The sequence below is a fragment of the Nesoenas mayeri genome, assembly GCF_963082525.1.
Source record: "Nesoenas mayeri genome assembly, chromosome: 4".
In the NCBI taxonomy this organism is placed as follows: domain Eukaryota; kingdom Metazoa; phylum Chordata; class Aves; order Columbiformes; family Columbidae; genus Nesoenas; species Nesoenas mayeri.
The window spans coordinates 32,550,552-32,575,465 of NC_137540.1; the positions used below are offsets into that span (position 1 = coordinate 32,550,552).

Sequence of the window (24,914 nt, forward strand, 5' to 3'; positions counted from 1 at the left end):
TAAAGTCAGCTTTTTATTTTCCTGTAGCTTTTACTCCCAATTTCCGACAGCAAGTAGGTTTGGTCACACTATATATAAGAAAGAAGCACTCTGTTGTACAAGTACTATTTTAGAATGACAATTTGATCATGTATTGACAGACAAGGTATAGACTGGGAATAATGTCTTTTCAAAAACTCACCTGGAGAAAGCAGTAATTCTGCTTGGCTAATAAACTGAAACTCCAGTGAGGAATGGAACATTTCCATTTCTGATGTCTTTGAGCAATTCCAGTAACTCTAATACTGTTAAAGCACTGAGAATTACATAGGCAGTAGACCTGATGCATAGACATGAAATGTGTTTCAAAATTATAATGAAGTTTTTATGACTTGCAAAGAGGAGGTTTTCAAATTTTTTTTAATAAGCAAACTTAAAATATCCACCCAAACCAGTTATAGAAATTACTTTCCCTCAGTAACTTTCTAGTTTACATTTTTCAGTTCAGGGAATGCTTGTGTTAAAAGCTCTCTTACAGACAGTGCTGAATCCTGCAATTAAATACAAATTTGTGCTTGCAACAACAGTCTGTCCTTATGGGAGAGAGACTGGATTTGTGACATAAATTGTGAGCTTACTGTATAATGTGAGCAGGAAGGGAACATAGGATGTGAGCAAGACATCTGTTTATGCAGAAACTATTTGATGCTAATAAAAGAAAGTAGTAAGAGAAGTTACTTTAAAAAAAAATCACTTTAGTAACACTGCATATTTAAAAATATTCCCATCAGGACAGGTTCTTAATAATTAAGTATGTAGTACTGCAATCTTCTTTATTGCAACAGCATCACTAGGTTAATGTTTCTTCCAGCTAAAATCAACAGGAGCTTTGTCACTGTATTCACAGAGACCAAGATTAAGCATGAAGTACTCCCACCGGTTTCCTGAGGTCCCCAAAATCTTGTACCTGTGGAAATTTAATAACAATGTTCAGAAATGAAACCAAATCACTATTAACTTTACAGTGAATTATGATCTGAAGAATCTTACAGGACATAAACTGTGCAGCTTTTTAAATTGTTTGTAGTTCTTCAAATCTATTCAGACAGCTGCCTAGAGATGGTTGCTTCTGTGCTGCCACCAGTGTTTCTACTTTGTTTTTTTGCTGGTCCAGGCAAGGCACTCTTCAGCTGGCTTCTGAGATCTTTCTCTGTGAACATACCTACAGGCTCTTCTCGGTGGCAAACAATGATAGGACAAGGGGTAATGGGATCAAGCTGGAACACAAGAGGTTCCACTTAAATTTGAGAAGAAACTTCTTCTCAGTAAGGGTGACAGAGCACTGGAACAGGCTGCCCAGGGAGGTTGTGGAGTCTCCTTCTCTGGAGACATTCAAGACCCACCTGGACATGTTCCTATGCATCCTCACCTAGGCATTCCTGCTCCAGCAGGGGGATTGGACTAGATGATCTTTTGACGTCCCTTCCAATCCCAAACATACTGTGATACTGTGATACTGTGATTAATCTTTAGGAAAACTGGACTCTCAATTCAGAGCTGGAGCAAGACAACCAGACACTGTTAACAACTTAACCACCTTTGAAAGACTTCAGCTTATAGATGAAGGCCAAATTTTCAGCACCATAGGAACATAGGAATGAAGTTGGCAATATCTGAAGGTCAGTTTAGCCCTGTATCATTCTCCTCCAAGGAGCAACAGTGAGCACTTGAGGACAGGGTACAGGTACTGACAGAGTCTTGATATATTATCAAAAATTTCCATAAGCAACAATTCACAAGCTTCCAGCTTTAAAACTTGCATTAATTTCATTATGTTTAATACTCTTACCCTATGTGAACTTGTCTTACACCCTTTCTAGCTTATCTGTCTGACCACCAGAAGGTTCTATGGCAAAATTAATTATGGCATATGAAAAAGAGCTTTTTTTTTTAATTATCTGCCTGATGCTTACATTAGCTGTCCCTCCCCTTCTTGTACTACAGGGAACAATGAATAATCATTTTGTGTTCATTTTTTTTCCACTTATAGCCTTACAACTTTCAGATATTCCTGGTGTGAAAGTCGGATTTTTTTCAGCTTCCGCAAATTTGTGCTGAAATTCTTCTGAAAGCTGCTCATTTGGCACCATCCTTCTAGTACCATGGCCACCCTCAGAAATGTATTACACATTACACCTCTCAAGTCCAGTCAAATACCATCCTGGAGTTTCTTGAGACTTGACTACACCCAGCCTTATCAGTTTGTTACTTAAGTTTACTCATCAGTCCTAAAATTCCTTTCACTGACCCCTCAGTTTAAGACTAGTGTGAGGATGTATTTTCTGCAGAAAATAATGGGTTTACATTGAAAACTTCTCTATCACTTTTGTATTGAATATTGCCAAAAAAACCCCAAATGTTTTTGCTATGGTCTCATCTTTCTCAAAAGGCCCTTTCTATATCTGTCACCTGTATGTTCTCTCTCTGACAAATGCCTCACTTCTGATATAATGAGGCGCTTTTTTTTTTTTAATTATTAGCTTGCATCTTAGTAAGGTGTTTTTCTGAATCTTTTTTAGCCTTGGAAATTTCTACATAACTAGATTATGTAGAGTGCTTGTGGTCCTTGTCTGGATACCAGATCTGCTTTTTGGAGGTGTAACTACCAGTAAGCCTTTGTATCTGCTCCCGCTCAAATCCTCCCGGGCTGAAGGAGCAACGAGGCAGGCAGGGCAGTGTCTCCCCAGCATCCTGTTGTGGACACGAGCATGGAAAATATCCCAATTTGATCACCAACTCGACATGGTGCGGATGGTGTTGCAGCATCTCCACAATAAAAACAGCCGGGCCTGACAAACTTTCTTTCAAGATAACATACTCCCACCTAGTGGCTCTGGTACATGCAGGAAACTGCACTGTGCAGATCTCCAGCAAACTGGGATCAGTTAACTGTGAAACTCGCATTTAAAAAAATGAGTAAATCAGATGTTTTCTAAGTTCACATAACTGCTCAGTAGGTTTAGAAATGTTGATTTTTGAACTCCTGTTTCACTCTTGTAGCATCTAATAAGAAATCAGGATGGAACAGTCAAACTGCCTGACCCCAATTTTGTTTATAGTTGCCCACAATGTAGTGGTGGTTTTTAGTTTTTCATGGCAGTTTTGGTTGTGTCACTAAGCTTTGTAAGATAAACAGTAGCTAGATACAGAAAAGCATTTAAAAATAATCCTGTTAGTTGTACTTAATAAATACTGTAAGAAACCCCAAAGATAAGTCATGGGATTCCATGTGTGTATAATATACAATTATATATAAAAATATGTATATATCTAAATGAAAGAAACACACAAAAACACAGGTTACATGGCTTCAGACTTTATTAATTGTGTCTCCAAGCACAGCAGTATACCCTTAAAGCCTCAGGAAAAATACAAAGAAAACTACACAGAAGCATTGTAAGTTGTTTAACTGTAATTGGTATTGACAGTCCAGAGTTTCCTGACTTAAAAGCTAGTTAGCAGCTCACAGCAGCTGGATTATAAATTAAAAGGATGTGGCCTTGATAAATTGATGCCCTTTAGATTCTCCGAATAAGCTGTAATTCAAAGTCAAGTAGGAACAGCCCAAAGAAAGTAGACTCTTTCAACTTCTGAAACTACAATTAAGGTGTTTAAAATATTTAAATTAGGAAAAGTGAAAATTAAACCTTGTTCTCCACTGTTGCACTCAATGTGATTTATTTCCAGAGTTATGAAATAATCAACAGGTAATGTGATATAAAAACCTTTAGCCTCTCTGGTAAACTTCTAGTTAATGTCTGGGTCAGGTCAGGCACGACCAGAGTCTTTACAGTTTGATGCCTGATGCCTGTTTGGTTCCAAAGCAGAAATAGGCTCTAAGGCTTTCACAGAAGCTACCATAAATTCAGGTATTTTCTGACAATATTGCAGAGAAATAAAAAAAAAAAATGAGCAGTGACTGAGAAGGAACTGTCTCCGATCTTTCCAAGCTCTCCAGCGAGTACTGAGACACCAGCCGTGTGACAGAAGGAAACCCACTCCATAGGTATTCGTGCTTCACATTCTTGCAGAAGGAAAACTTTGGTTACAAGGTTGTTGGGGCAGCAGTCACTTTCAGAAGCACTAAAACCACCAAAACTCTTTAATTGCCTTTGTACAAATGTGCGAAGCATATATGCCATTTCAGCACTAATTTAAAGCGTTTGCCTAAAAAGCAGATGGGGAAAGCATTCTGTACCAGGGGAGCACCAAAAGACCACAGTACTCAGGACAGGATTCTCCATCTTCCCACCTTCCCATCCTTTCTTCCCATCTATTCCCTGACCTTCACCACTTCTTCCACCAACCCTTTGTGGAGTTACTTTTTTCAGCAATTCCCATCTGCTCCTTCCCTCAGGGGGTTAGCTGTATTGCCAGAAAACAGCCGGTTTTGCTCAGTGATTAAAGGTATGGCTTTGTGACACAGGCCCCAGGTTTTTAAGAGTGAGATACTGAGGGCGCAAATAACAACAGTTCTGGAGGTCACGAGGGAAAAAACAAGCAGAAAGATTTTACATACCTTGTTATGTGCATTTTATATCACTCTGCACTCAGCAATATTGATTTAATTCAGTTTACATCAATGAAATTCTTGATATACATATGCATCTAAGTGAAGACAGAACATGCTTCAGGATCCATTTTTTTATATTCATTGCATATCTGCATGTTAAAATCACGTGGCACATGCCTCAAAGTAGTTTACAAAAAAAAAAAGGCAATTCTGTATGATGTTTTCTCTACATTTCATATTTTCTTCCCTCAAATGCTTATTCCAAAAATATCAGATTTTGTAATTTTGTAATTAAAAAATGATTCAATTTCTTTCAAGGCAGAAAGCTGAACAAGAATGAACAGCACCTTTCACAAGAAAAGAGCCTTTGGGCACCAGGATGCCTTATAAGGAGAATCCTACTGAAACAGGCATTGCAGCTACTTGATAAACTGAAACCCCAAATAAAATGGACTGATTGATTGAAGTATTTCTAGACAGCTTACTATAATTAGATTTACAATCATATTATGTCTAGGTTTTCTTACAGAGACCTTTGTCTAAACTTCAAAGGATGTCTGCTTCCTTTTAACATATTTCCACTACCTACATATCAAACCCATCAGAGTGCAGAAATACTACACACCCTCTTTTCCTGCTCCAGGCCATAGCAAAATTTACACTGACCAAAAGAAAAAAAAAGCTTATGCTTTTATTAAAGCATATTACAACTGCAGTAACAGCCCACTCCAGGAATATATATGCTGGGGCTTGCTAGCATTCCAGTGAAACAGAAGTTTAAAAAAAAATAATCAAGGACTTCTGTCTCAGAGCTACCTAAAATAACTTAAGAGGAAAAGAAATGCAACTGTCTGGTGCAGTGCTATAAAATAAAATGTGTAAGAAAAATACATCCTTCACATTTCCAAATTCAGCCAAAGGAATAAATGTCATAATCCTGGCAGGACTGCCCTCATTCCTCATCCATCAGATTTGTGGCAGTTTCAAAAAGACATTAGTGAGGAAACTAACTCAGTATTAAGAGGAACTGTATTAAGCTTTAGGGCAAATAGCACATTACTTGCAATTTAAAGTAATTTTCTAACCAGAATTTGTGCCAAATGCTTTTTGCAAATTATACTGTAACTCTTGTAAAATAATCCTAAAATAAGTAAAATAATCCTAAAACCAGTTAAGTACTAAGGTACTGATTCAATGAAGTAGTAAAAACTAAATACGCTGATTAATACTAAACATAGTTCTGGCCCTGGTCTTCTTCCCATCCTTAAGTAAATCTTATTTATAAATAAGTGAATTGAAATATGGGATTAACCTGGGATGAGTGGTATTTATATATGTATGGGGAGAGTGAAAGAAATTACAACTATGAGAAACTGTCCCTTTGCTGTGAACAGTTGTGACTCCTAGAAAGAGGAATTAAAACATTAATTGCCCTGATTTAGATGTGGTCAAAAAATACGGAGACACCTAAAATGAACAGGTGGTGACATCTAATCTTCAAGGCAATAGCTTCGGTTTGTTGGCCATTCAGAACTTTTAAATTATGGTATTATGCCATTATTAATAAAAGGATAATAAGCTTTCTCTTTGAGAAATAAGCTTGAATAGGTAAATGTCTAAAATAGTGGTGTGACCATTTTATGGCAGGGCATATTTGAAACTAGATTGCTAAAAGCTCTGTAACATATTCATAATACTGATGAATTTGCATGTTCCCAAATTAAAATTAATTAAATTTAAATTAATTAAAATTAAAATTTCTGAGATTCTCTGCCTTATTAGTAAGCACAGTTGAGCATTTAAATCTTAGGAAAAGGGAGGGCAAGAAGTCTTTGTCAGAAGTATTTGGCTGTGGCTGTTACTAAGCAAACACGGTTAATTTCCAACAAACTGAAATATTAGCTAAAACAGTAGGGATCAAAACCAGCCCTACTTCACCCAGGGGTTACCGGTCAACATAAACGCTCCCTGAAGTACAAACGCACCTCAGAGTACACCCTAAAGTCCGAAATACAGCTTTTAACAGCAGATGTAAGCTGAAAGACACACACAAAAATCGCGGCCAGGTTCTGAAACGTTAACGGCGAGCTTACAGCTTGCTCTCCTTTCGGAAGGACGGAGTGAAGGAAGGCGCTGGCAGGGGGTGCAGAAGAGGTGGACATCGGCCCTTCCTCAGGAGGAGCCTGAGGCGGCAGCGCCGCCGCCGCCCCCGCCCTCAGCGCGGTCACACGGCGTCACACGGCTCCACCCGCCGCCCCAGCCCGCGCAGCCGCCGCACGCGCCCCGGCAGGAGCCCTCTGCCCAACGGCCGCCTGTTTTAAAAGAGCTCGCGTGCCGGGCACGGCCCTTTGCCTCGCTGTGATTGGTTGGTGTCGCCTGTCAATTATGCTCGTGCCCACCCTGGCCGCCCGGTGATTGGCTAGGCTGAGGCAGAGCGAGGGAAAGCCGTGGCGGCGGGGCCAGGCGGGTGAGGTGGCTGGCGGAGGGGTCGGCTGGAGTTGTTTTCTGCGCTCCGCGCTGCCGGAGTGGTGCTGAGCGCCTAAGGCAGGGCTGGGGGTCGTGCCGCGGCCTCGTCTCCCTGGGGACAGAGGCGGGCCCTTGCTGTGCTGTGGGGAAAGGCGGAGGCAGTGTGAGGGACGAGGGCGTGAGGAGATGGGGCCAGTGCGGATGCCCTCGTCAATGTGCAAGCCGGCAAGAGTAGCGCAGGGTATTTCCGGGGCTACTGTCTCTCTCTCTCTCTCTCTTATTTTTTTTTTCTCTGCCTGCCCCAGGTGACTGTCTTGCCTCCTCAGGTGGTGTTTTTATCCTTGGGCCTGCCTGTGGCTTACTTGTTTCCTCTTGCTGTTTTCTTGCCCAAACTCCTCAGTGCCTCTTTGCCTCTCTGGGAGCACTGTGGGCCCACTCATCAACTCCCACGATTTTAATCTGGTATCCACTTGCAGCTCTTACAGATAGTGTTCTTCTTGGCTGGATGTTTGAACTCACTGAGACGAAGGGAAGATTAATTTATAGGTCTTCCTTGCCCCAGCTTTGTTTTTGTCTACTTCTGTATCTCGTTAGGCCCAAAACCGCAAGAGATTCTCTGATGATGGAATGACCATGCAGCTTGTAGGCTGTGAAAAACAGTACATATAGTTCACTTGCTGAAGGGAGATGAGACACCATTTGTGGCAGATAGGAGTGATGCTTTTACTGCTGTTATCTGTCAGGAATCTCTTTGTACTCTCCCCTGCCTTCCTTTCTGGAATCTCATTTTGATGAAGCCAGGAGTTTAAGGATTGGCTTGTTTAATGACCAGTAGTGGGTGTCCTGTAAATGTAACTTCACTGGAGTGGCGGTTACTTGGATTTCTGCCACAAAATGAATACCATCCTGATAGAAAAGACAAAATACATAAATCTCCACCAAAAGTCTTCTTTTTCTAGGATGGAAAAAATTGGAGTTGTGTTTATTCTGTCACCATTCTAATTAAGGAATGTGTAGAGTAAGTGATAGTGTCATATAAAGGCCATTGTGAAAATGCACTGAAGAACAGTTTCATTATTACTTTTATTCAAACCATATTTGAAATGGCTAAGCTATTGTGGAGGAAGTCCACCTTTGGACAGTAATATTGCATAACATGCATGAATGTGGCAGTGAGAGGGGCTTAATCACTCCATAAATATAGTGTATAATCTTTAGAGAAACTTTAGGTTTTTGAAAAGTAATTTTCAGTAGAACATGTAATTGAAGAATAAAAGGTATAGCAGACATAGAGCTGGTGAACATTTTGCCTATGTAAGCAAAAGCTTGCTTAATGTGACCAGAAATCATTTGAAAGTCTTTATAGATAAAGATGTGGAGGATAACATTTGTTACATTAACTACTATGTATGGCTTTATTTTTACTAATTGTTGTTTCTGGTAGTGGTAGAGAGTTACATAGTCAGCTGTCAGGTAAAATAAATAATGTGTGTAGGTAACAGTGCTCATTTGGATAATCAAGCTAAAAATAATAGTTTAGTTTGTACAAAAGCAGGAGAAGTGACCAGCTGAAGATTAATAGGTAGCTTCAGACTGAATAAAAAGGATGTAACTGTTTTTGAACTCCCCTCCATTTTGGCAGTGTTCAGTTCGGTGCAACAGGTTTGACCTTACTGCAGTGTTTGAGATAATTGGTTTCTTGGGACCTTGAGTAATGAACATCTAATGAAGAGACAGACATGTGAATGCTTATGCACTCTTTACTGTCCTTAATTCAGTTTCCTTTATTCTCTGCTTTCCAGATACTTTATTAGTTGAGGCCTCAACTAGGAAGCTTAATTGTTCAGCAAATAATAGTGAGCTGGCAAGAAACATTTGTGTGAAATTGAAGCTGGTTTTAACTGTTTTTCTGGGAAAAAATAAACTGCTGAGATTTCAGGACATTATTTATTGTAGCCTGATCCTGAGGACAAAGCAAGCTAAAAACATAAGGGACATTAAAGAACAAACTACAGTTGTAGCTTATGTATACTTACAACAACTTAGAATGATCTGAATTGAAATATTTGCAATGTTATGTTGAAGCTATTGCAGATATGCATGAGGAAAATAAAGGTGCAGCAAATGGATGTGGCAAAATCCGAAGTGGCACTCAGAATGAAGCTGCTTTACTGGCCCTGATGGAGAAGACTGGGTACAGCTTGGTTCAAGAAAATGGGCAAAGAAAATTTGGTGGCCCTCCACCAGGTAAGCACTTTTCAGATTATTAATTTGTAGTTTATTTTCTGTAAGTAGAACTATACTGAATCAGACTGAAAATTTGTGTTGCCTCATGTCCCATATCTTGACAGTGACTAGTAGCAGATACTTAAGGAAAGACTGTAAGAAACCAAACATATACCAGGATCCTCATATGTTTTACAGTTCCAAGCAGTTTAAGGTTTCTTGTGCTAGACTATGTTGAACATTAGCTCTTGGTGGATTTAAGAAATCACAGCTTTAGAAACAGCTAAAGCTGACAGCAAAATAAATGTGGAGTTGGAAATACCGAGTGTGTTCCATATGACTGAGAACATGCTTGAATATGTTTAGTGGCACAGAAGGGACAAACAAGTTGGTGATAGCAGGCATACCCTGCTTTACTTCTTGTCTTATCACCTGCATTGGCCAAAGCATTAGTTTTTTACAAACCTCTGTTCTCTGAGGTAGCATCAGTGAAGGTAATCTAATTAATTTTGTTTTCAGAGTTGACTAATCTGTTCTTCATGTCTAAGATTAACCCCACCCCAACCTTCATTCTGAGAAGAAAAAATGATAAATGCTGATCTTCTGGCACTTTTATCATTCTTTGGATGTGTTTTTAACAGTGAAGTACACACAGAGTTTATTGTTCGTGTGTTCTTGCTCTTTCACTTAATACACTAGAAAACAGAAATTGTTGAGTATGTATCCATGTGTAAATAAAAAATAACAGTTGATAAAAGTCCTAGAGAATAAGTGAGATTGTACTGATGCTATAAAAAACTACATTTTCATCTCCTTGGTTAATTTATAGTGGTTTGGGATTCATTGTCATGGTACAAATGGGAGACTTACACCCTTGAACTGGAAAGTTAATGCTGCAGTGAAGACAAACTTTGTTACTAAAACGTTTTTCTGTATGCTAAATTATATTTCCACTAAAGTAAGTGACAAAAAATGTAGAACTAAGTCCTGCAGTATATGGAGTATGTACTTTGCAATTTGGAAACAGCGGTATCGGATTTTCAGGATCTTACTGCATTGGAAGACTTAATTTTTTCTTGTGTATTAAATGCTATTTCAAAAACATGTCTGATACTGTGATTAAGTAACTTAAAAATAATAAATCTCTTGAAATAGCCCTATCCCCTGATAAAATACTTTCAATGAAACTGGTGCTGGAGATTTAGTTAAGAGAAAATGAGTAACATAGGTAGCACAAGGAAAAGCCTTTGTTCACCACTTTTGATTTGCTTTCTGAAATAGATTGAAATTACTCTTAATTTTAAGTAGTACTGATAAAGGGTATTTTTATTTGAAGGTTTTGCAAGATCATTCAACTTTAATGAATGCTTATATGAAAATTGGAAACTAAGGGGTTTATCTTGTGCTGCAAAGGCTGAAAGTTTGCGAGATAAATCAATAAATCACAAATGATTGCATTTGTTATTGTTTTGAGTGAAGACATAGGAGAAGTAGTTCTGTAGATTTTATTTTTCCTAATTATATTTTGATATCATTATTCCCTTATGCAAGAGTTAACACAGGTTAAGAAAATGAGTGGCTTCTAGATCATTTAGTTTGAACTTCTGTGTATCTTAAACATTTACATTCAGCTCATTTATTATGTTGAGCTTGTTGTCTTTGGTTAAGACACATTTTCAGAAAAGTATTGGGTTTTGATTTTGAGAACTCTAAAAGGTGGGATTATCTACTCCTATACTTAGCTTGTTAAAATGGTTAGCATCTCTCCTGCTGCATTTGGGCTTTTAGTCTGAAATAGGTATTTTAAAGTTTTATTGATAAAACAACTAGTGCCAGTTATTCCCTGCAATAATGCTGTGTCAGTTACATTTATCTTAACATTTCTTGTTATTCTGATGAAATTAATCAAGTGCCTTAAATCTTTATGAAGTACTTATTTTACTTTGAATAGTTTTCCCATTGTCATCACTGGCATCATCAATGTTCAAGAATTTTGCCATTAGTCCTTGTTGTATCACATGAATTACAGGAACTCTTCTTTTTGAGTCAGGTTATGCACTTACACAAGCAGAAAGAGGGAGGAATCTTTGTGCTACTCTTTCAGTTCCTTCTCACTTGTGGCCTGTGATTCTGTATATGTATAAGTCATGCTCGTAAGGATGAACTGTATTGCTCATTGCTATATGTAGCTTAAGATACAGATGTATCCAAATTATTTCTCTTTGGAAGGTTTTCCTGTCTAAAATTACATACATATTTTTACTAGCCTATATAAAAAAGGCAAATGGAGCCCTGTATAATTATTTTGAAAATCGCACTGACAAAAGAACTGCAGGGCATTGCTGACTATGTTCTGAGGGCTCAGCCTGTTTTTAAGGTATTTAATACTTTTTTTTTTTAACTTTACAATTATGATTTTTAATTAGAACATTAAGCAGTTTTAAGTGTATTTGTTTGGCAAAGTTACTTTTATTAATTAAGATTGTTAATATTTTCTGAAAGTAGATGTGTTTGACAAGGTGTATCTTCCCTGAATCTGTTCATTGACATTAATTATATATCTCTCCTTTAAATCTTTTATACTTACCTAGGCTGGAAATTACCTTGAGTTGCTATGTATGGTTTTCTAGGCCAGCTGAGACTTGAATGTTTGAGATGGTTTGTAAGAAATTACAATCACTGTTTGTAAATGAAGAGTTTCATTGTGAATGTTACTTGTTTAAGTTGTGGTTTCTATAAGCTTGTGTTGCTGCCAAAAGAGAAGGTTTCACTGTCAGCTCTGGTTTTTTGCTACCATCTTGTTTATCAGACTGGCAGGTGTCCAGAGCAAGAAGCTGATTTAGCTCAAAATTACCCTAAAAATGATACTATTTTTCAACCTCAGTTGGCAGCAGCACAGATCTTGTTCAGATTATGCCACTCATTGAAAATGTATCTGTAGAGTGTTTAAAAGAAAAAAAAGTGATATTTCATTGCTTTGTTTGGGTCATTTGCTTAGATTGCTGATGACATAATGATGTCATTAGGTATGCAAGTCATTAGAATGACATGGAAGAAAATTTGAGACAGCACAGATCTTACTAACAGTGAGAGGATTATAACTGTAACATTGATTGAAGTTTGATTACTTGAACTGCTGCAAAAAAATGAATCCCATAATCGTCCAGTGATTGATTGAATATCTAGTCAAGGAAACTCTCTGGTCAGTTGGTAACTGCTTGAGGAATGGTGCTTTTGGTGAACTACTTCATGTTTACTCTGTCAAATACATGCTGCTTATTGGCAAATGTGGCACAGACCAGGCTTTCTCTAAATCAGGAATAATAATTTACTCCAGGTTGGCAGTAATGTGCTGTAAGGCTGAGTATTGTAGCTTTAAAATTAGAAGGCGGGTTTTTTGAATGGTAGATGGCTTTTACTTGCTGAGAATCACTGTTTAATCAGTTATCAGGCTGAGGATGGTAGTTAATGTTTGTCTAGTTAATAAACGAGAACATTGTTATTTAATTTAATGACTTCCATACACAATCAAGAATAGCCTCCTTTTTTTCTTGATTAAGGTGTGCAGTTGCTTTTGTCTTTGGAGCTCCTAAATGGTGTACTGTTTGTTTATGCTTTTTTTATGTGGGCAACTGACTGGTGTTTGTGAGTGATGGCAGTACTAACTTGGAAACTGCCTCACTTGCTGCATCCAGTCAGACCTCAGTTGAAGTGGTCATAAATGTTTATAAAGCTGAAAATAATAAATGTTATGTGGAACAGACCCATACTTTTTCCTAGATCAGCCATGGCAGTGTGGCTACAAATGCATGTCAATTCTGATGCCTTGGTAGCTTTCCTGTGTTGCATGTGGTTCTTAGTGTACAGCACATAGATGAAAATTTATTACGTGAGAAGGGAAAAATTTCCCAATTTTGTTAAAAAAAATAATTCATAAATTATGCGCTCTTTGATATTACATGAAGGGAAAAAAAAAGTTAGTTACAAAATCACCTAAATATAATTTATTCTGAACTTCAAGCCAAAGTAAAATGTTTAATTAACTTCTTATTTTAACTTGTCAGCAGTAATTTTTTTCATCTTGCCCCTTTATGCTTTTTATTTCATATTACTACTTGCTTACCACATTTTGTGGGTTTTTTTTGACCAGTTTTGTACTTGCGTTCTTTCTTGCAGAGAACCTTGCTTGTCAAAGCTTTAGAAAAAGCGGTTAGTGATGATTTGACTGTCTGCCTTTGAAACTTCAGTGTGATTTGTTTGTCTAATTAAAAAAAAAAACCCAAAACAAAACAAAAAAAAAGAAAAAAAAACCCACAAAAAACCTCTCCCAAAACCAAAAAGCAAAACAAAACCAAAGCCCAAACAAATGAATTATGTCAAGGAAAAATAAAAACTGTACTGGGAACCCTGACCAAAATTTCTTAAAATATGGGCAAGAAGTATAGACAAACATTTGCAACTTTAAAATGTTAGAGTAGAAAATACAGCTTAAGTTCTTTCTCAGTTAGCACCTATCAGTCGTATTAATAACTGACATACAATTTTAAGGGGCAGAAAAGTATTGAAATGTGTAACTTATAGCAAGCCTACCAATGTTTTAAATAATACCAGGTTCAGTAGTGGGTTGTTGTACAGATTCCAGAGAAAGAAACAGAAGATGGAATTAAAAGAAATACAAAATGCGTGCTTGTGTCATTTTAAATGTATACATAACAAAAATGAGAATTAAATAGTGGATTTAATTGAGAGTAAAAACAAATAACTCCTACATCCAAATTATGGGGGGGAAAGTGTGTCTGTCTGACATTTGTACTCAAATTGTTGTTGGACACTTTATTTTAAGGTTGGGAAGGTCCTCCACCACCTCGTGGATGTGAAGTTTTTGTGGGTAAGATTCCTCGAGATATGTATGAAGATGAATTAGTTCCTGTTTTCGAGAGAGCTGGGAAGATCTATGAGTTCAGACTGATGATGGAATTCAGTGGTGAGAATCGAGGCTATGCTTTTGTGATGTACACTACTAAAGAGGAAGCCCAGCTGGCCATCAAATTTCTGAATAATTATGAAATTCGTCCAGGGAAATTTATTGGTGTCTGCGTAAGTCTGGACAACTGCAGACTCTTTATTGGAGCAATTCCAAAAGAAAAGAAGAAAGATGAAATACTAAATGAAATGAAAAAAGTTACAGAAGGAGTGGTGGATGTCATTGTTTATCCAAATGCCACTGACAAAACCAAAAATCGTGGCTTTGCATTTGTAGAATATGAATCTCACAGAGCAGCTGCGATGGCTAGAAGGCGGCTTATCCCAGGTAAACCTATTTGTAATTAAATGGAGTTTTGGAGAGGAGAATGTCTCCATTTTGCGGGGTTGGAATGGTGGATCATCCCTGTTTTTTTTAAGGGAGGATTTTATTTTTTTTCTTGGGGTTATGAGTTGGGGTTGGGTTTTATGGGTGTGGTAGGTTTTGTTTGTTTGGTTTTGGGTGGGGTTTTTGTTTGGTTTTGGGTGTTGTTTTTTTTTTTTTTAAGAAGCAATAATTTAAACCTTTCTGAGAATGAAAGAGCAGACATCTGTTTTATAAACACAAGTTTCTCTAATTTACACCAAGTTATGTTTTTCTTTGGGCACACATTCAGTTTTCATTTGCATGTGAATTTTCTTAAAAGCTGAGCTTAAAAAATGCAATACTTGGAATGTGTCCTGTATTTTCTTTGAGCGTCATGAGTGTTATCATTGATGTTTCATATTTTTAAAATATTTGAAGGTAGGTCTTTAATTTTCTACTAGAAAATAATTTTAAGAGTTTAACAAGTAGAAGATGACTTTTTCTTTGTACCTTATTTTATACCTTTTGAGAGAAAATAGAGGGGATTAAATATACCAAAAGAGAAGGCAAAAGGTAAAAGTACACTTAAAAAGGTAAATTCTGGAAGAGAAAATGAATAGGGAGGAAATGAAACAATATAGTTGGAGAAGCATAGTAATTAAAACAGATCATACAGCATTGGTCTTGCTGAAATGAAAGATAAAACTCCCTGCATTAAGGCTAAGATTTAGGCAAGTCTTGAGCTAATCGCCGACACAGTGTAAAGGAGGAGTGTTACCTAAGATTTACGTAGGCCTTGCAAAGTAATGGGAGTAGCGTGGCCAGGTCACTGAATGTAAAATAAACTAGTTGTGTAATAGTCAAAATGTTGGCTTGAAATGATAACAAGGTGCTTTGTTGTTTTGATTTGGTTTTTAAATTTATGGTTTTGGTGTCTGCTGCAACATAGAGTAAGGCTTGTGCTAGTGTGTAGACATATAGATGACTTTTTACAGGTACTCACCTTATGTTTTGAGGTGGTGATGTTATCAAAGATGCTGTGTTTACTAGGTAGTGAAATAATAGGTTGGTTATGATTGCTTTATATATGTGTGTATATACATGTTTCGGAATCACAAAGTCTCTGTTTTCACAGCTTATGGTGCTTTATGAACCCAAAGGGTACAGATAGAACATTTTGAATTTTTGCAGATTCTTACTTTCCTTAATAATTTCAAGTAGTAATATTTCACATATTTTGCTTAAAGTAGATGCAGGCAACAAAAAAAGACCCTTTCATGTGGCATGCATCATGTTTGCTTTTTCTAGAGATAGTTGATAAGAATTGTTTTCCTCTGCACATTTCTTATTGGTATAATGCTTCTTTGCTGTAGGAACATTCCAGCTCTGGGGTCATACTATTCAAGTAGACTGGGCAGACCCAGAGAAAGAAGTTGATGAAGAGACAATGCAGAGAGTTAAAGTATTATATGTTAGAAATTTAATGATGTCTACTACAGAAGAAACAATTAAAGCTGAATTCAACAAGTTCAAGCCAGGAGTAGTTGAACGTGTAAAGAAGCTGAGAGACTATGCTTTTGTTCATTTTTTCCACCGAGAAGATGCAGTTGCTGCGATGTCTGTAATGAATGGAAAGTGCATTGATGGAGCTAGTATTGAAGTAACACTGGCAAAGCCAGTTAACAAAGAAAGTACTTGGAAGCAACACTTCAACGGTCAGATAAGTCCTGGTTCTGAAAATCTCTTAGGGTTTCCTAACAAAGAAGATGGTCATCAAAAATCCATAGGGAAACCAGCAAATCTTTCGGTTCGTCTTAATGGTCAGCACAGTCCAGGCCCTCCTGAAATAGAAAGATGTACATACCAGTTTTTTCCAGGAATAAAGCTTACTCCAATTAGTGTGTATTCTTTAAAATCCAGTCACTTCAGTTCTGCAGCAATGCATCTGGATTATTTTTGCAATAAAAATAACTGGGCACCACCAGAATACTACTTGTATTCAACCACAAGTCAGGATGGGAAAATACTCCTGGTGTACAAGGTGTTTATTCCTAGTATTGCAGACAGTTCCCAGAGTTACTTCATGCCGGACAAACTTTGTACAACAGTAGAAGGTGCAAAGGAATTGGCAGCACAGTTCACACTTCTGCATCTAGGTAAGCATAGATGCTTTCAATTAGTTCTTAAGAACTGAAGCTAGAAAACTTACTTTAAAATTGTTGTTTGTGTATATATCTCAGCTTCTGTGTGTATCTTTATGAAATAGTCTACAGAATTGTTTCTCATATAGTCACCTGAGTGTGGACCATCAGGCAAGAGCACTGAAAAAAACACTGTGTAAACATGTAGTCAGTGCAATGCTGGGGTCATTTTTACTTTCATCTATCTACTGTAATGATTTATAAGGAAGAACCAGATAATATGTTAAGTGACTTAGCTATAAGGTCATTTGTGTGATCATTATGGTGCTGAAAATGTATTTGAAAGGCTGTGTTCTTGATTTATGATTAATAGGGAAAACAGAAACAGTAGATCCATGTTCAGGTGAGTAAATAGTTTTGGGAGACGAATAAATAGTTTTCAGAAGCCTTTTTGATTCTTCTTTATAGATGCTCTAAAGGCTATAGCAGAGTATTATTACATGCCTTTACATATATTATCTTTGGGTAAAGAGTGCTGTCATTTAATGTTCTTCTTTTTAGCTAGAAAATGGGAGAAAATAGGGATACAATTATTCTTAATTAGTTTCTAATCTAGCAACTTGATTTATATATGTTCCGTTTCTTAATATTAGAATTCAACTACTAGATAAGGGATTTTTTTTATATTATAAAAAAGCAATGGTAAAACATGTTCTTTTCGTGACTAAGATGACAGATCACTGCAGTTTTGACAATGTTATTGCTGTTGCCCCATACAGTGAAATACATAAATAATACAAAATGTAACACTTTTGCCATGTATTTCCTGCCCAGCATTTTTCAGAACATTCAGCACACAACATTCAGAACACAGAACTGATTTATGGTGCCAGGTTGTTTCATTAGTAGTTGTAGTCATCATCTCATCAGACTTCATCCTCAGAGAAATCAGAATTTGGGCTCAGATTTGGTACTCTCTTTGGTACTCAGATTTGAATGTTGTTACAGAGCCATACTACAAGGATTTTGAAATCTCATACTTCCAGGCAAAGCTTTGTATAATTTATTCCACTTGCTCTTTTGAACAGCTTCTCTTCTGCTTAGTTAGCTCTTTTTTCTGGTCTTTATATCCTGGTGTATTTGAAGATGAAATAGGACTGATCTTTATAATTTGGCAAGTATTGTGAACCATCATGTAATTTCTCTAATTTGCTGAGTAGCATTCTTTTGTATTTATTGCATGGTTTCTATCAGCATTAGATCAGTATCGTAAAATTAATTTTTGCTTGTCTTTTGTAGAACCATGTAAGTACTTTTCTATCATTACAAAAAATGTTTCTAATCAATCCTAGAGCCAGAGGTGTGTATTTGTATGTTTTTTCTTTTTTCTTTCTGTGAAGAATTACGTTGGAGACAATAGGCTTGTTCAGATAACAAAAACTAGTTTCTTGTCTAATGATGTATAGAAAGGTGTGTTGTTTCTTGGTTTTGTGTGTGTGTATGTGTTTTGGTTTGGTTTTTTTCAGAACTGGAGCTATGCCAGAGTTGTTTGGGATGGAGTATTTTATGTTTCTGGAGTGGTGGTAGGCAAGTTCTTTCCAAGTTACTTACAGTATCTAGGAAGTTCCAACAGGTTGTGCTTCAGTAACTGTTATTTCAGTTTATTAGCAGACCTTGGTGTTTTTACATGTTCTAGTTTAGAATATTTGCCTTCTTAAGCCATGGACTTCCAGGTTTGAAAGGAGTGGCATTCTCTGTGGAATGTATCTATTGTGTGTGGGCCAGTTAGTGTCTGAGGTATCAGACTTGTTATCCTGTATAGTGCAATTATGGAGAGAAGGACAATGAGATCATACAATACGCCAAATGATCATTTTCCAATTAGCTGTGCAGGCATACAGGACTCAGGACTACACCCACAAGATTTAAAGCTTGATTTTGCTTTAGGAATGGAAGGAGGAGAAATGAGGACAGATAAATAAGTGTTTATTAAAATGATATTAGTTAATAAGTTTGGCCCAGTGAAACTAAATTTTCAGGGAAACGTAACCAGAAATAGTAACTGAAACACTAAGTGGAGTCCTCTGTTAGTGATGACTGCTTCTGTGCCTAAGAAATGCTTTAGGAAGTACGTTTCTGGTCCCCTCTCTTACCTGTTTGTTTTTTTTTTTCCTCACCTTTTCTGGTTTTGGTAGATAGGAAATGTTATTGCATGGATTGGAAATGTTATAGGAAACTGTTAAAACAGTACTTCCATCCTTCTCTTCCTAATACTGCTGCTTAGCACTTGTTCTGGAAGTCTCTTGGTACTTTGGCTGTGGTGAGATTTTTTTCTTTTTTATGCAGTTTGTAGCAGATTTATTTCAGCCTTGACTTGGTTTTGTTCCAGCTTAATGTATACACTGTGCTGAAAGAAACATCTGGTGCTAAAAAAAAGATGCTAGATGTGACAGAGGATCCCTTCTCACTGAAGAATGTTGTATGGCTTGGCATGTTGAATGATGCTGCATGGATGCATGTGTTGTGAGTGGGTTTGTTTTGTTTTTGTAAGTAGCAGTGATTTTGAGAAAAGTCCAAGTGTGTTACTTCTGGGAAGCAACTTACTATAAGCACACATTTACAAAGATGACACAGGGAATAATTCCTCCTGGTAAGTAACTTACAGGAAACTTAATTTTTTTGCCCACTTGATTTTTGATTATGTGTATGGATTGTGTTTTTGTTTTGTTTTGTTTTATTTTTTAAGCATATAAGCAGACTAAGGTAAGTGAATCAGAAAAGGCTGCTTTGATAGAATCTTAAAATTAGAGTATTATGATTAATAATCTCAAAACACTCTGGCTTTTTCTTGATGATATGTATTTCTGTATTTACTTTTACATAACGGAATACTTGATTGTTACTGAATACAGTAGTCCTGAATGGACAGCAGTACAAAAATTAACCACTTGGTGTCACCTGAATATTTTGAATATGATGCTTGGAGAAAATTCAGAGAGCGATGATTTCACTGAAAGATGAATAAACTATATTTTAATGTTACTAGATAAATAATGAACAGATCAAGCCAGTGAAAAAACTGAGGCTTGTTTAAATATATGGAAATTACATGTCTGGATGTCCATTGTGAGAAGGGGAGCAGAGCTACATGTTGAAGTTCCAGAAGGTGAATAGGGAGGCAGAGAGAACAGGATAGGGGAAAACCTCAATGCCCTGTAGGGGAAATTAGTACCTTTTCCATTAATTTGAATCTCATTCCAACACAAATAAGTCTGTGTCTTTAGAAGTTGCACACCACCTTAGTGTTTTTTGCAAAATGGTGCTTGCCTGTTACGTGTGGTACCCAGTTAGAAAAACATGTAAGTCTTCCTTTTCTTGCCTATCTTGGAGGCTATCTAGATGTGAGGTAGCTCCAACTGGGAGACTGAATTATTGTGCTAATTAACACAATCTCTATATTCCACCTCTGGTCCAGAAGCAGTATTGGTGCAGACTCAATCCCAAAATAGGAGGTGTTACTTCTCATTCAGGTGCTTTACATCAGTAATGTAGTTTTGTAGCTTATGGAGTCAAGCTGGGTCATCCAGATGACTTTGAAGTAATAGATGAGAACTTGAAGTTGCATAGATGTGCTCTGAATTGTAGGAGAACTTCCACCTCCCTTCCTTTAGTAAGAGTAAACATATTAACCCTGAAAAAGCAGAACATTCTTCTGAGAATGTGCGGTGGGTTGGTTTGTTTTCTCTTACTGCTGGTGGAATTCCACTGGTTTAAGGAGATACCAGAAGATGTCAGAACATCTTTATAGTCCTTAAGTCCCTTATAGTCCCTGTGTGTAGCAAAGGTTGACGAGTTCTCTCCCTACTGAGTCTGACTTAAGGGTGATAGGGAAGAAGGGAAAAGTTTTGGTAAAGTTTCCTCAGTTTCAGGGATCTGCCAGGTTTTAGGCATGTGTTCCACAACAGGGTATTCTTTTGTTCACTCACGCATGCTATTCTATGTGGTGTCTCCCTAAGACACAATTTAAGAAATTAATGTTTAGGTAGAAGAGGGTATTTTAAAATGTTTAAGAGAAAGTATTTAAAAGAAAAATATACTGATAAATCTCTGAATCAATGAAATGCATTTTAGTAATTAACTTAGCATGTAAACCACATAGAATGTATATAGTAAACTGTACTGAAACAGGTGAGGCAAGCATTATATCTTACTAGTATGAGTTCACTTGTTTACATATTGCGTGCCATAGCAATTTACAAGTCAAGGATAAAACTTACATAAACTAGTTCAAGAGTCGGTACTCAGCGTCTCGGTCTTGGAACAAACATATCAGTAACTGCTGTCCTAGATTTTGGATGTTAAACGTAAGGGTGTCACAGTTCTAGTGAAATGTTTTTATTTTACTATTTTGTTGTAAGGCTTTTCTTTACTTCAACACTACCTTGGTTTGCTTTATCAAAATTAACTATATTGCTGTTGGAACAAGCAACAGCAAGGTACAAAATGTAAGATGTTTTAAAAAAATACAGAAATTGCTGGCTTTGTTTAGCAAATACAGATGATAAGTGCTGATTGTGACAGGGGGAGGATGGTTTAGTGATTTTTAAAAAGGCTCAGATGTTCCTTAACAGTATGAAGTTAAAAGTCTTAAATATTTATCAGATGACTTACACATAATCATTTTTATCACAGCCCCTGAGCAAGCGTATAGAACTTTGCTGTCCCTGAATGCAACACTGTGGGATAATAGAGGTGAGTGAACCTCCCAGGATCGTGTTTGGTGCAGGCTTTTTCCCCCTCAGAGCTTGGGCTATTTGTTAGAGAAGTTGGTCTCAACATTATTTTCTCACATATGCACCTCTGAGGAGCCTTGTAGAAATATTCTGTCCAGTTTGTTTGTTTGTTTCGAAGGAGAGCATAGCTCTACTGCTGTAGGCCTGCTGATGGGTCACCTACTCTGATGCTCACATGGATTACGCAGCACAAAGGAGTGTTATGGTTTTTACTCCTAAAATGACTCCAAGTCATTTTTCAGTAATTTCTGTATTATTTGCACTTCCATCTTGGGTTTAAATTAACGTTCAGAAGTGGAGTCATTAACTAGACTGGTGGCTTGAACTATTTCTTTGGGTAGGTAGTTTAATGTAGAAGAAAGAGACTAACGTCTCCTTTGATTTGCAAAAAATATTATTTTTAACTTTCTGCAGTTTATGCTACAAGGGGAAATGTGCTCTTTTTTTCAAATACGCTATAATGGATGAATTTAAGTGTGGATGCCTGTCACTTCTGAGACCCCTTCATTTTTTAAAATGGGGATTACTGTCTTCTCTGAGTGTTGTGAGACTGGTTTTTAAAAGCTTATAAGGCAGTTTGAAAATAACATTAAATCCATGCTCAGTGTTAACTTTATTGCTGGAAGCTTCTAATCTGAGTCACCCAGGATTAGTCCTGAAGATGCAGTTATTCTTCTGTTGCTCCTGCTTATGGGCAGGGAACATAAATTTCTAAATCTGGGCCAGTGGAGAACTTGGAGAAAAATCAGTAAGAAAAATACAACAATGTTGGACTATGTTCATCCATGAAATGACTTGACTGATTTCAGTGCAGTCATTCACTTCAAAACAGGACTGGATTTAGTGCCCTTTTCTAGTCCATTGATGACCATAGTGAGGCTGGGTCATGTTTATGCAGTGTGGCTGGCAGAATTTGTTACTTGGTTAATAGTACACCCCAATGTAAAGTGTTAAAGATGCATTATGAATGTTGCTATATACATATGTATATACATATATATACACACGTATATATGTATAAGTAACAAATTAATACAGCTCAGAATCTATTATGCACATTGAAGTTGTCTTCATGACTATTTTGTGTTCAGTGGGGGGTGAAACAAAGGGTCATTATTGTAAAGTTTGGTTAAAAATATGTATATACTGATAAAATACATTAATTACTGAAGAATGTGCGTTTCTTTAAAAGTATAAGGCTTTTAGGAAAAAAAAGCTCTGAGGTGTGTAAGTTCTCATTTTTCATTTATCTTTATTACTAGGTCCTTTGTGACGTTGCTTGAATTGTTGACTAAATAATTTTGTAATTATTTGAGTTAGTATTAGGGGTGCAAAGGAAAGGGAAGAATACAGCGTTGGCCTAAGACTCTAAATCCTTTCATTACATCATTATCTTAGGTTCTTTAATAGTTAAGTCCATCTTGGAATAGGTAGTGTAGTATGCTTGCTAAAATCAAAACTCTCTTTTTTCCCTCCTTCCCCCTCTTTTTCTGCAGCCAACTGCACACCCTATTTGGCTTGAATTGCCCTGAAGAAGAAAAGTTTGGAATGTGTTGCTTTGGATTTTGCCATGAAAGAAAAAAACACCACAGTGATACATAATTACTGGAAATTCACATTACATGTTTTATTGATGAATAAGTCTTCAAAGCACGTGTGTATTAAACATTTAACGTTAAAGATTAGTGACATTGAATGTTAAATTGTTTTGGTTAGCTTGATTAAATTTGTTTTGAAAAGATAATTTGTTTAAAAGATTTTTATTACCTGTAGTAGTTTATACAACAGTGTCTTATTTTTAGTGTTGAAATAATTTGCTGCAATTCCTACTCTTGTATTTTGAGCTTCACACAGAATTTTTACAGCTTCTGTTGTAACTAATCCATCTTAAGCAAACATTTAAAAAAAAAGAAAAGCAACACTGAAGACTCACCACCCTGGCAACCCTGCCTTTTCATACATAAACATGCATACTATGAAACTTAAATACCACCCTCAGATTTGTTGCTGTAACCTGATGCAAAATCTTATAGGAAGAACATGTCCAATAAAATCTTTGTTTCTGGTAGAACATTGCATGAATGGAGGAGTGGTATTTTGAGGGGCTTCATGTCGACATACCATCAGGCTCCATGAGATATCTTGCTGTAGTGATAACGTAGAGGTTCAATACCTTAGATAATTCTTTGAGACAAAAATGGGCAACAAAAACATCTTGACACGTACAAGTTATGTGTACTTTTATGTACAGTTCACTAAGTTGCATTTTCCGTTGTTAGCACCTTTCTGCTGGGACGTGTGCATCCATGGTCACAGAGGCCTGACTCTTACCCAGGCTGTCCGTTGTAACCAGCACTTCCTCTTGCCCATGGTTGCCATGTTGAACAGCAGCTTGCTCACTTTCTGATCAGGTCATGTTCTTCTTAAAAACATCATTTAGCATTAAACTGAAAATAGTTTTCAAGTTTTTAAATCGGGTATATGTAATTCATTTGGAGTGAGACATCTTTATTTTTATTGTGACTATTTAGCATTTCTCAGGAAAGTGCCTTATTTATTGTATGATAAAAAATAAAGGCCTTTTTTTTCTTTTTTTAAAAATCTGAAACTAATACAGTAGATCATCCTTCTTTTTGAATTTGGGGTATAGTTTCAGTTCCTGGTCAAGGAATGGGCTAAGTAGCATATGTTAAGAATCTAAGAACCTGACCTATGCAAGTATTGGTTGTAATCTGTTGTGTCTGAAAAGTGTTTGTCAAAATGGAATATTATGTAGACAGAAAACAATGCAATGGAAAGATATAAAGTTGAATATTTTTTCCTTAAAAGCAGTCAACTATTGTGGTCCATTACATATTTTAGTTTAACCTACTTCATCAGCATATTAAATTGTCTTTTTTGGTGTTAATTTAGGTGCAGTTATAGCAGTTTAATTTTATTTGCATTTAATATTAGCTACATAGCAGTTGTTTTAAGTGTTGTAATTTTTAATGTTGAAATCATGTGTTTGACTTCTGTACTTGAATTAACATTTATATTAAATTTATGCTGTTAGTATTTGGTGTGTGTAAAAAGAAAATATTTATTTTACACATGGCACCTTCACAAACTTACTTTACAGGATTTACTTTGCTTTCTCTACTAGCAAGATATGGCCAGGGGCTACAGTCCAGGTGCTTTGCTGAGCAAGCAGAAGGGGTAATTAGGTGGCTTAGTTAAACCTTGAAAAAAGAAGAGTCATTTATAAAATGCAAGTTTGCTTAGTAGTGTCTGTCACGTTTGACAGTTGCTAAACTGTTATGATTTCCATAGAAACTGTTTGGAGGAAAGAACAGGGGGTTGCTTTACTTCATGTTTAAACTAAGTGGCAGCCTGAGAATTCTAGTCTACAGACTATTGAAATGATC

At 36.7% G+C, this 24,914-nt stretch overlaps 1 protein-coding gene across 1 annotated transcript in view; it reads left to right on the forward strand.

Annotated features, from left to right (window-relative positions):
- Positions 1–9,114: 9,114 nt before the first annotated feature.
- RBM46 (RNA binding motif protein 46) overlaps positions 9,115–24,914 on the forward strand; it is a gene marked incomplete at both ends in the record, with an annotated part of 136,866 nt that continues 121,066 nt past the window's right edge. Inside the window, 4 exons of the mRNA XM_080343842.1 lie at positions 9,115–9,265; positions 14,088–14,345; positions 15,947–16,729; positions 19,461–19,477. Coding sequence (XP_080199968.1) covers positions 9,115–9,265; positions 14,088–14,345; positions 15,947–16,729; positions 19,461–19,477 — 1,209 coding nt within the window. The remainder of the gene's footprint in view (positions 9,266–14,087; positions 14,346–15,946; positions 16,730–19,460; positions 19,478–24,914) is intronic.